Consider the following 12853-nt stretch of genomic DNA (forward strand, 5'->3'; position numbering starts at 1 on the left):
GATTTTAGGAGAATTGGTTGTAGCTTTTCCCCATTAAGTATAATATTGGCTATTGGTCTGTCATAAATGGCTTTTATTGTTTTTAGAAATGTTCCTTCTATTCCTATTTTCTCCAGAGCTTTTAGCATGAATGAATGTTGAATTTTATCAAAGGCCTTTTCTGCATCTGTGGCGATAATCATGTGATTCTTGACCTTGGCTCTGTTGATATGTTGGATTACATTTATTGACTTACGTATGTTAAACCATCCCTGTGTCTCTGGGATGAAGCCTACCTGGTCATAGTGTATTATTTTTTTATGTGTTTCTGGATTCTGTTAGCTAGAATCTTGTTAAGGATCTTTGCATCTGTGTTCATCAAGGAAATTGGCCTGTAATTCTCCTTTCTGGTTGGGTCTTTGCCTGGTTTGGGGATGAGTGTGATATTGGCTTCGTAGAATGAGTTTTGGATAGCTCCCTCCTTCTCTGTTTCTCTGAAGAGCTTGAGGAGTATGGGTATTAGTTCTTCTTTAAAGGTCTTATAGAATTCTGCTGTGAATCCATCTGGTCCTAGGCTTTTTTTTTTGGAAGACTTTTGATAGCTTCCTGTATCTCATTATAGGATATTGGCTTATTTAATTGGTTAACTTCTTCTTTGCTCAGTTTGGGCAACTTGTATTTCTCTAAAAATGCATCCATTTCTGCCAGATTTTATTCCTTTAGAGAGTATAGCTTTTGAAAGTAGTCTGTTAGAATTGTTTGGATATCTTGGGTACGTGTTGTGATGTTTCCCGTGGCATCCCTAATCCTATTGATATGGGTTTCCTCTCTTCTTTTTTTAATTAATCTTGCCAACAGGCCATCAATTTTGTTTATTTTTTCAAAGAACCAGCTTTTTGTTTGGTTTATTTTGGATATGGTTTTCTGATTTTCTAATTGGTTAATCTCTGCTCTTAATTTGGTTATCTGGCTTCGTCTAGTAGCTTTAGGTCCCATTTTTTCTTGTTTTTCTAGCTGTTTTAATTGCAACATGAGATTATTTACTTGGTCTGTCTCCATTCTCTTGATGTGGGCACTGAGGGCAATAAATTTGCCCCTCAGGACTGCTTTTGCTGTGTCCCACAAGTTTCTTTGTGAGCTGTTTTCATTTTCATTGAGTTGTAGGAAATGCTTTATTTCTTCTCTGATCTCTTCTGTTACCCAGGCATTGTTAAGGGCTATGCTGTTCAATTTCCATGTATTAGAGAAATTTCTGCAGTATGCTTTGTTATTGAGAGCTAGCTTGATTCCACTGTGGTCAGATAGGATACAGGGGATTATGTCGATCCCTTTGTATTTGCTTAAGTTCCTTGCATGAACTATGATATGGTCTATTTTGGAGAAAGTTCCATGAGCTGCTGAGAAGAATGTGTACTGTGTTGTTTTAGGGTGAAATACTTGGTAGATGTCAGTTAATTTCGCTTGAAGTATGGCCTCACTTAATTTGGTAGCTTCTTTGCCAATCTTCTGGTTGGTAGACCTGTCCTTTGGTGAGAGTGGTGTGTTAAAGTCTCCTAGTATTATCGTATTGGGATCTATTTTATTCTGTAAGTTTGAGAGCATTTGTTTGACATATCTGGGTGCACCAATATTTGGGGCATATAAGTTGATGATGGTTATATCCTCCTCTTGGATTGTTCCCTTTATTAATATGTAGTGTCCCTCCTTGTCTTTCTGTACTGATTTTAATGAAAAGTTTATTTTGTCAGATCTCAGAATAGCTACACCTGCTTTCTTACTGGGGGCATTTGATTGGTAGATCCTTTTCCACCCCTTCACTCTGAGTTTGTTTGTATGTTTGGCTGAGAGGTGGGTCTCCTGAAGGAAACAGATGGATGGGTCTTGTTTTCTGATCCAGTCCTCAGTTCGTTTTCTTTTAATTGGCGAATTCAGCCCATTTATATTAAGAGAAAGTATAGAGAGGGGTTCATTTTCTTAACATCACATTATCGGACCTTTTCTGCTCGACTCGTACATATACTAGATATTGCAAATAAGGGAAACCATGGGACCTATGTTTCTTTGGGCCTGGCTTACTTCACTTAATATAATTTTTTCCAAGCTTTTCCATTTCCTAACAAATGGGGCAATGTCGTTCTTTCTGATGGAGGCCTAGAATTCCATTGTGTATATATACCACATTTTCTTGATCCATTCATCTACTGAGGGGCATCTGGGTTGGTTCCATATCTTAGCTATGGTAAATAATGCTGCAATAAACATAGTTTTGCTGGTAGCTTTAGTGTGGTCTTGTTTATAAACATTTTGGTAAATGCCCAAAAGTGGGATTGCTGGGTCCTAGGGGAGCTCTATGTGAAGTCTTTTGAGGAACCTCCATACTGCTTTCCAAAGTGGTTGAACAAGTTTACACTCCCACAAACAATGCAGTAAGGTTCCCTTCTGTCCACATCCCCTCCAGCATCTGTTGTTATTAGAGGTGGTTCTTATCTGTGCTCCTGGCTTCTTATCTATGAGGAAATCTGCACCCAGATATAGAAAAGAAGCACAAGTCTTTCCATTTCCAAACAAATGGGGCAATGTCATTCTTTCTGATGGAGGCATAGAATTCCATTGTGTGTGTGTGTGTGTGTGTGTGTGTGTGTGTGTGTGTGTGTGTGTGTGTGTATCACATTTTCTTGATCCATTCATGTAATGAAGGTTATCTGGGTTGGTTTCATATCTTAGCTATGGTGAATAATGCTGCAATAAACATAGTTGGGCTGGTAGCCTTAGTATGGTCTTGTTTGTGATCGTTTGGGTAAATGCCCAAAAGTAGGATTGCTGGGTCATAGGGAAGCTCTATGTGGAGTCTTTTGGGGAACCTCCATACTGTTTTTAAGCCAGGCCCAAAGAAACATAGGTCCCATGGTTTCCCTTATTTGCAATAACTAGTACATGTGTAGGACAAGTAGAAAAGGTCAAAAGCTATGTGCATATGACCATATAAGATGATGATAAGCGAAATGAACCCCAAGATAGGGACACAAATATCTTTTTTCTTTCTTGCTATTGTTTCTAACATATTTATAATATACTATGTGATTTTTTTTGTTTCTTTTGTTTTTTTGTATGTTCCTCCTGCACAGTATAACCCCTCTTTTCATGTTGGTGCCCTGCATCTTGTATGAACATTTTTTCTAATTTGGGAGGGGGAAAGGAAAAAACAAAATGCTTAAAGAAAGATACAGGTTGACCCATTGTAACAATGAGATGTATAAAACACTCTGTTGGAAACGAACTTTCAACTTGGGGATGGGTAGTTGTAGAGGTGGGAGGGAAGGAATGGTAGGGGAAAAACAAAGGAGGAGGCAACAATGCTCGATAGGAAATGTACTCATTACCTTGCTCAGGTAACCCCACTGTACAGTATTTGTACAATAAAAAACGTACAAGGGACTGGGAAGGTGGCTCAGTGGTAGAGTGCTTGCCTTGCATGCATGAGACCCTGGGTTTGATTCCTCAGCACCACATAAGCAGAAAAAGCTGGAAGTAGTGCTGTGGCTCTAGTGGTAGAGCGCTAGCCTTGAGCTGAAGAGCTGAAGGACAGCACCCTTGCCCAGAGTTCAGGCCCCATGCCTGGCACACACAAAAAAAAAAAGTACAAAAAAATCAAAACTAAAAAAAAAAAAAAAAAAGGTAGCACAAATACTACTCTGTTATCCCCTTTCTACCTATCCCAGTAACTCTGCAAGAGCTCAGTTATGGTGGCTCAAACTTGTAATCTATCTAATCAGGAGGCTCAAATCTGAGGATCTTGGTTCAAAGTCAGCCTGGGAAAAGAAATTCCAGAGACTTTGATCTCCAATTAACCTTCAAAAAGCCCAAAGTCAAGGTGTGGCACAATAGTAGAGTAGCAGCCTTCAGTGAAAAGCTAAGTTAAATGAGCTTTTAAGGAGTTAAGATTAACTGTGCATGCGCGCACACACACACACACACACACACACACACACACACACACACACACACACACACACTTTCACCTAAATCTGAATTATGGCAAAGAGGGAAAAAATATCTTATATTCTAAACTTGGAGACTTTAATTTTCTTGTGGAAAAAAGAGTAATAGATAAACCCTTGCAAAGAAAACAAATGGAAGCAAAACAAACAAACATACAAAAAAACAAACAAAACCCTGAATGAACATCCTTGATTTCTTTAGTAAGGAAAAAGAAGCTCAAGAAGATTTTAAATGTAATTGTCAAGAATGAAAAGTAGGGAAATGTGACTAAGGTAAAAAATAAATCAGCCAATGTTTTTCAGGCAGTATAGCATTTCATAGGTTTGGCAGTGATTAGTTTCAATGTACTTGCATCAAAAATATATTCTACACACTTGTTTGTGTCATTCAAAAGCCAATCCAGAAAACTTGGCTTTACCTATACAATATGCAGAAAAAAAGAATAATTGTACTCATACTCTTATATAGGTTAATTGATCTATAAGGATACTTATGGTATAATTTTTAATCATAAAACTTATACATGTATGTATATGTATATATACATGTCATACCTATGTATATATACATATGTATATATACATATCAGTAATATTTGTATCTTCATATTATGCAATTTTAAAATAATCGTTGGTGAATAAGTATCATAAAATTAAAAATGTGTCAATTTACAATTAAAATGCCTTTCCTTAGAAAAGTGTTGAAGGAGTTATCCATAGCTGAAACCATTTCTTCCCCACTAGTGTTCCAGTTACATCTTTGGTAAACCCATAGTTGTAGGACCCAGGAAACTCAATGAGGCTGTGATGGATTTCTGGGAAAATTACTTACAGTAAACATCCACTCTGATTGACTTTATAGCTGGGGACCCCAGGCCATTCTCCGCTTTACAGTAATACCGGCCTCCTTGGTGTCTCTGGATATTTGTAATTCTCAACGTCTCATTGAAGACACTGGAGTCTTGGAATCTGTCAGAGGCACTTCCTGCTGTCTTGGTCCACCTGATCTGAGCGGGCATCAACAAAGATTGTTACTTTAGCTAGGTTTTCCCACAGGACAATCAAATAGCAATGACTAATTTGCAATGCTTGTCTCATCACTGCTATCTTGCCTTTCTTATCCAATTAATGAGAGATGGATTAAAAGTATAAACACATTTACAGTATAAGATTTTAAGTAAAATGCCATCCTTTATTTAGTGCTTCAATTGAAGCAAATTCATCAATGGTCCAATCAAAGTAGAAGAGGTCAGTAGAAAGCATAAATAAAGCATGTATATCAGAAATATATTAGAATGAAGAAAGCAAGGGTAGGAGAGTACTCTTTTGTTGAGTGTTTAAAATTTTCTTTAATAATTTCAAAGTTTGTAAAATACTTTTTATTTGTCTAGTCAATATAGACTCTAATTACTTTTTGGACATGCTTCATTATTTTTACTTTAAATTTCCTATTTGATTTGGATAATTTAGGCATATTACCATAATGGCTTATTGAGATTATGTATAATTTTATACACCTGGTTTTCAAAAGAGATTTTTTTTAAAATCTTTAATGGCTTTGCCTTAATAGGCCTACAAATGATTTGCCTATTTTGATCATTAGAATTCACTTTGCATCACTAATTATTTTCAAAAATGTGTAAACTTTTTCAAGTACAACATTTCTATTAAACTGCCAAGCACTTAGAATGTCTAAAATATTTCATTATAAACAATACCATTCTTTGAAACACAGCTGTGTACAACAGCTTTATTTTTTGCCAGCAATAATTACTGGTATTCAACTTAAATTTTGTGTATTTTAGTATACAAAACCTTACAAAAGCTACATGCTGTTACTGTAAATTGATACAAAATAGAAAATAAAACTAATGTGGTTTAGTTTTTCTCTTTTTCTTTGTTGTATATCCTTGTTTATTTTCATTTTAATAATGAAACAGCTGATAGAAATACTAAAAAACATACAAAGAATTATATAGATTAAAGTGAAAGTATGAAAAGCCAAAACTGAAATAAAACCAGCCTGTTCAAAATCTCTTCTTTTAATGCATAGAAATGTATAAATAAATGGGACTACAATCTTTAAAAAATACTTTTTATTATTAAAATATGACTATTTTCATCCTTAAATGTGACTGCAATAAATGCACAACCTACAGATGAACAAGCAGAGCAAAATAGCAAATATGTATTTAAGCAGGGAACCTGTGGTTAATGTCTGTAATCCTAACTACACAGGAGGCTGAGATCTAAGAATCACAGTTCAAAACCAGACTGAGCAGGAAAGACTGTGAGACTCGTATCTACAATTATCCACACAAAAGCTATAGCTCAAGTGGTAGAGTGCTAGCCTTGAGCACAAAAGTTCAGGGACAATGCCCCACACCCAGAGTTCAAGCGCCAGGACAAGCAAAAAATTATATATACATAAATTATATTAAATTATATTACATTATATTTATATATATAACTATATATAATACAAACTTTGCTTTGTTCGTGAACTATATATTAAAAAATTCAACGACATATTCCTAACTTCAATTAGTTGTAAACTTATTATGTATATGCCCACCAAATAATAAAACAGTATTTTTACTGGGAAATCAAGTGTTCTAGTTTTAAGTTTACAAATCTAGAAACAATGGATGAAGACTTAAATGTGCTTTTATTTTATACAAACACATTTTAATTTTTCTTAAGATAATAGACACGTGCCTATTTCATAGTCTAAAATATAACTAGAATTCTGTTTAAAACATTTTCATATAATATCATAACCGAATACTAAACTTACTTTGAAAACGAATTTTTTTTAAAAAAATAGAGTTTAAGATAAAGCAAGTCATGGAAATGACCTGGGGATTTCAAATATATAAAATATTTTATGTTTTACAATAATTAAATTATATAGCAGTATTATAGTGGTAGATATGATTCAGGAAGAGAGAAGAATGAAAAAAATCTATGTGTGTATAAGAGAGAAAGAGACAGAGTCAGAGACAGGGAAAAAGGGAAGAAAGACCTATGAGATATCAGCTATTAAAGTTTCTGGCCTTAAAACATCTTCACATAATTAAAACTGTAGACTGCGGCTGGGAAGGTGGCTCAGTGGTAGAGTGCTTGCCTTGCATGAATGAGGCCATGAGTTCAATTCATCAGCATCACATAAGCAGAAAAAGCCAGAAGAGGTGCTGTGGCTCAATAGTAGAGCTCTAGCCTTGAGCTGAAGAGCTGAGGGACAGCGCCCAGGCACAGAGTTCAGGCCCCATAACTGACAAAAACAAAAACAAAAAACTGTAGAATATCTAAGTATCTTTTGTTTGTTTGGATTTTATTAAAAAGGGATTCTGTATTAGAATTAGTAGAAATGAACCCCAAGATAAGGACTCAAATGTTTTTTTTTTCTTTCTTGCTATTGTTTCTAACATATTTATATTTCTTTGTTGTTTTGTATGTCCCTCTCCCACAGAAAACCCCTGTTTTCACTGTATTTGATGTAGGCATAATTTGTGGAGGGGAAGGGAAAAAACAAATCGTTTAAATAGGGATACAGGTGGACCCATTGCAACAACGCGATGTACAAGACATTATGTCGAAAAATGAACTTTACAGCGGGGGGCGCGGGGATGGGTGGGGGAATGGGAAAGGATGGGAAGGGGAAAAAACGGAGGAGGCAACAATACTTGATAAGAGCAACAATACTTGATAAGAAATGTACTCATTACCTTGCCCATGTAATTGTAACCCCTCTGTACTGTATTTTCACAATTAAAAAAAAAACTGTAGAATATCTAGGTATCTTTTGTTTGTTTGGATGTTTTTAATCAGGGATTCTGTATTAGAAATTAAGCAGAGAATGTAAAAACATGCATCATCTCATTTTAGCTTACATAAATAAACCTAGGACAAGTTAACATCAGATTTTTAACTAGAAAACTGTGTCTTCTAATTTAAAATATATAAAGGATGATATTTTTATATCACTTCAAATCTCTTGAACTTCTGGCTTATGGGCAAAGTCAGCTGGTTTATTTTATCAATTTGCATGCAATCTATGGCCAGTATTGTTCATTGTTGTTTAGATTTATGATAAAAAGTGGTCCCACATTGATTTCAATATCTTTTCAGGTAATTGGGGCATATATACTTTTGTAAAACACTACACAAAAACCTCCACATATGGAAATTTCTCAATTTTTTTGCAAAATATAACCTAATATTATATCAATTTACTTTCTTTTAATGGACCATTGGTCTATTTTCCTCTTTAAATGGATCTTTATTTACATGATTTCACCACATCATACATTAGTCATTCTGAAAGTACAGATTCACTGAGATGTACACACCTATGAAAGGTTGGCAAATATCCTTACAAATATAATCATGTCACACTAATTAGGTTCACAGCTAACCTCTTGAGTACAGCTGTTAAATACTAGGAAACAAATATGCTGCTGTTTCTGATATTCACTTTTTCTCTTAAAAGAATCTATTTTATGATTGGTAACAAACATAGTCAAGGTACTTTGAAGCACACAGGCTAATTTGACGTTTTTTATAGAAAGTATTTTTGTCCCAAACACATATCTGAATACATTTTCTATAGTAATCATCCTTTTACTTAAAATTGGCTTTCTATGAAAATCAGTTTGTCACTAAACTCCATCAAACAAATTTTTCCCTTGAGAGAAGCAATGATGTTCAGTAAGCAAAGGAATACTTTGTAGGTATTTTTGTCACAGAAATATTTTTTAATTTAATATATATTTTTCTTGTAAAGATACTGTACAGAGGGGTAATGAGTAAGGTAATGAGTACATTTCCTATTTTCCCTACCATCCCTTCCCTCCCCTCTTCCCTTACCCTCCTTGAAGTTGTAAAGTTCATTTTCAACATAGTGTCTTTTACATCTCATTGTTACAATGGGTCAACTTGTGTCTTTGTTTCAGCATTTTGTTATTTCCCTTCCCCTCCCAAAATCAGAGAAATGTATATACAAGATTCAGGGCACTGGAATATTTTAAATTAGTAAAGCGTCTAGATGTTAAAAAAGTGATCAGTTTGTCTGGCACTGGTGGCTCATGCCTGTCATCCTAGCTACTCTGGAGGCTGAAATCTGAGAGCTGTGGTTCAAAGTCAGTCAGAGCAGAAAAGTCCAGGTGAAATTCTTATGTCCAATAAACCACCTGAGAATTTTAAGTGGAGCTGTGGTTCTAAGTAGTACAGAGGAAGCCTTGAGCAGAAAGAGCTCAGTGACAGCACATAGGCCCTGCGTTCAAGCCCTCAAAATGATCAGTTTCACTGTTTTATAGTATGTGCTACTAGAGAGCACAAAGGTTAATAAGGCTGCACTGTATGCTGAGGGGCCACCTGTCCATCCACCACCATGGCAAGTGCTGCATGGTGGACTGCAGGCTGCTTCTTCACGACTGTACTAAGGGTCACCCAGATACCTCTGGGAAGCTGCATTCCATAAACCTCAGATTATTCAAAGAGCAGAGGAATAGTCACATAAAAGTGGGATGTGACATCTCCTGCAACTGGTATTTGACATGAAAAAAAATGTTTAGAAAATGATGTTGGGGTAATTGAAGATACATTCACAGACAAAAGGCTGATTTGATGTAAGTAAATAAGAAAAATAGTTTAAAATGAAGAGAAAAAAACTACAAATGGAAAATATTTAATTCTTAACATCTTGTTTCAAAATATATAAGAAATGCAAGAGGAAATCAAGTTCACCTCATTAGTGAGAAATACTGAGGATATGGCATAACGTTGAAGTTTCACAGTTAACATTGAAATAAGTTGATATAAACTTTTTAAGAGAATTTTATGGGTTATCATTGTAACAACGAGATTGTACAAGACACTATGTTGAAAACAAACATTACAACTTTGGTGGGGGAGGGAGGAGTTGGGGAGGTGGGGAGGAAAGGGATGGTATGGGAAAACAAAAGAAGGATAACAATGCTCAATAGGAAATGGACTCATTATTGCTCATGTACTTGTAACCCCTCTGTACAGTATCTTTACATATATATATATATATATATATATATAAAGAAATTTATGGATTATACAAAAATGGAAATATTCATAATTTGGTTTAGCAATTATCACGCTAAAATTTGTCTTATTGTCATATTTGCAAAAGAATGGAAAAAAGAGCTAACTGTTTGCAAACTTACACCAGTAGAAAGAATCCAGGGCAAGGATGGTGTTCATGGTAGATTTTACCTAGCATGTTCCACCCCTGGGTTAATTATCAACACAAAATTTATAAAAGAGAATCTAAGTATGAAATGACAGGAGTATACTTAATATTGATGAATAGAGAACAAAATTAAACACATTCATCCAAAAATATAACATGCTAAGCTTATTGAGTAATTCAGTAATTATTAGAAGAGGAATAATATCTCTGTGTATGAAAAAATGCATGTGTGTACATATTCCTAATATGTTTATCAGAAAGATAAGCTAACAATTGAAACATATTTCCATTAGTAAGACTGGTAATGAGAACACAGAAAGTCCATTCCACTCATAATTTGTTATTTTAAATAGTAATTTCTCAACCTTACATATGTAACTGTAACCCTTCTGTACATCACTTTGACAATAAAATTAAATTAAAAAAAAAAGTACCTTAGTTATTTATGCCTACTGAATTTTTATCACAAGCAAATACTGTGTTTATTATGAATGAGATCAAATATCAAATATTAAATAGTATTCTCTAGTCAAAGGGAGGACTTAGAAAAATACTAGAAAGTATTGTTAAGAGAGAAATACAATTTTAGGGAATTTTTTTCTTCTATAACTCTACTTTTTAAAAATGAATATTAAAAAGGACTTCCTGAGAGAAGAATAAAAATTAGTCATTTTATGGGTATAACAAATTATGTAGTTAATTAATAAGAAAAGATACACTCAAAACCCCCATTAGGGTTGTGACGTTAAAGTGTACAGAGAAAACCTTTCAGAACTTTACAACTTTGGCGGGGGAGAGGGGGGGAAGGTGAGATGGGAGGGCAGTGATGGTAAGAAAAAACAAAAAAAAAATATAAATAAATAAATAAGCACCTTCTACTTGTCCTTTATAGAAAGTTCCCATCATACTTTTGTTTCCATCACATAGCTACTTCCCTGTCCTTATCAACAAAAGAGACTTAGAAGTGTTTTCTTTACTCTAAATAGTATCTGAATAGTATATCCATCCTACAATTTGATGCTTTTGTAACCCTGGGAAAAACAAAAGAAAAATGTTTAATGATATTACTATCTACATAACAGGGATAAAATATATTGATTTTTATGTTATTAAATGTAATGCTTAAATACTTTTCTATGTAAATTCTTTTACAGCATTAAATTAAGGTCTTCTCCATTGAAATAACATTACTAGAAAAAGAAAAATACACTATAATTTAGGACATAGATTTTTACTATAACTCTATCTAAAATAAGAACAAACGGAAAAATTTTGAGGTTGCAGAACAAAACATTTAGATTAGGGTCAACCAGTTTCTATCAAACAGATTTCTATTTAGATTTTTGAGCTAACAATGCTACTGAAACATCAGTGCTTTTATTTAAATAATATTGATACTGAATGACTAATGTCAGGCAAATAAAAACCTGAAGCATAGTTCAAAGGTAGAGTTAGCTGCATCCAAAAGCAATATTATATAGATGTTACAGACTCATAAGAAGTCAGATCTTATCAGAACTGAGATTCCTAAGTTCTTTTCTTCAGTTAATGTGCAGTGAATGAGAATCCATTAGCTGAAGCTACATTCTGTAAATTGCTAGTGATTTAAACCAAATATACTCAACGTCAGGCAATAGACAAATATGAGCTAGTCCCAGAATTATTTATACTCAGTAATATTTGTATTCTGAAAGAATATCTGTCATCAGTAAAAAGAGTTCCAGAGAAAAAAATAAGACAACATTTATATGACCTGCTATAATTATCAAAACAATATTCTACCTGAGCTACTGGGAGCTAAACCTGAAAAATCTAGATCTACTGTACCAGCCTGAAGCAGTATAAAGGAATGCCTGTGGTTAGTAATTATGAGCAGACAGTGTTCATTAGAGTTCTGAAGATAAAGGTTACCCTCATCTCCTGTACTAGTATCAGGGAAAATTACAGAGGAAATGGGTGCTTTTTCAATTACTTAATACAATAAATAGAATTTTGAATGGCATAAAGCTCTAGATCATGCAGGTTAAAATTTAAATAGAATGTATCAGGCCACAAAAAATTATACCAACATGATGCTTCCACTTGTGTGTTGGTACAATCAATTTTCAGACAACACAGTGTAATTTTAGCCTGAACATTTCTCTATACAATGTAAGAAGACAAATATATGTGTGTGTGTATATACATACATATATATATATATATATATTATATTACTCTGTTTATTAGGGATCATGTTTATAGCATGACATGGTCACAGATATCATTACTAATATAATCTACATTTTAAAATTATCTCTGTAAGTCACAGTGACTATGTGAGATGTATAAATGAGCCCATGACAGCAATTTTAAACAAAAGCAGCGTAGAGCCAAAAAATGGGTCATCAGTTGCTCATCTCCCTAACAGGGCATAAGATGGCAAAGAACGGGGAGGCATCATGGTAAATGAGTTCGAAACCAAAGGAAAATAATTAAGGCATGATTATTCCCCAAACTTGGTAGACCTTAAGGCTGAGAATCCTAGTTTGATTTTTAAAAAAAGGATAACCAATATGTTTGTGTTTATGTGTGTATACATATATGTATATACATACATAATACATATATATATATATACAAAACACACATACATATATATGTGTACATATGT

General features: G+C 34.1%; 1 protein-coding gene across 1 annotated transcript in view; it reads right to left on the bottom strand.

Annotated features, from left to right (window-relative positions):
- The window catches only part of Mdga2 (MAM domain containing glycosylphosphatidylinositol anchor 2), a 722905-nt gene that overhangs the window by 288847 nt on the left and 421205 nt on the right, over positions 1-12853 (bottom strand). The window contains exon 3 of the mRNA XM_042677867.1: positions 4810-4984. Within this exon, the coding sequence (XP_042533801.1) occupies positions 4810-4984 (175 nt within the window). The remainder of the gene's footprint in view (positions 1-4809; positions 4985-12853) is intronic.

The sequence above is a fragment of the Dipodomys spectabilis genome, unplaced genomic scaffold (genome assembly GCF_019054845.1).
Source record: "Dipodomys spectabilis isolate Male_0828 unplaced genomic scaffold, ASM1905484v1 ptg000042l, whole genome shotgun sequence".
NCBI classification, from domain to species: domain Eukaryota; kingdom Metazoa; phylum Chordata; class Mammalia; order Rodentia; family Heteromyidae; genus Dipodomys; species Dipodomys spectabilis.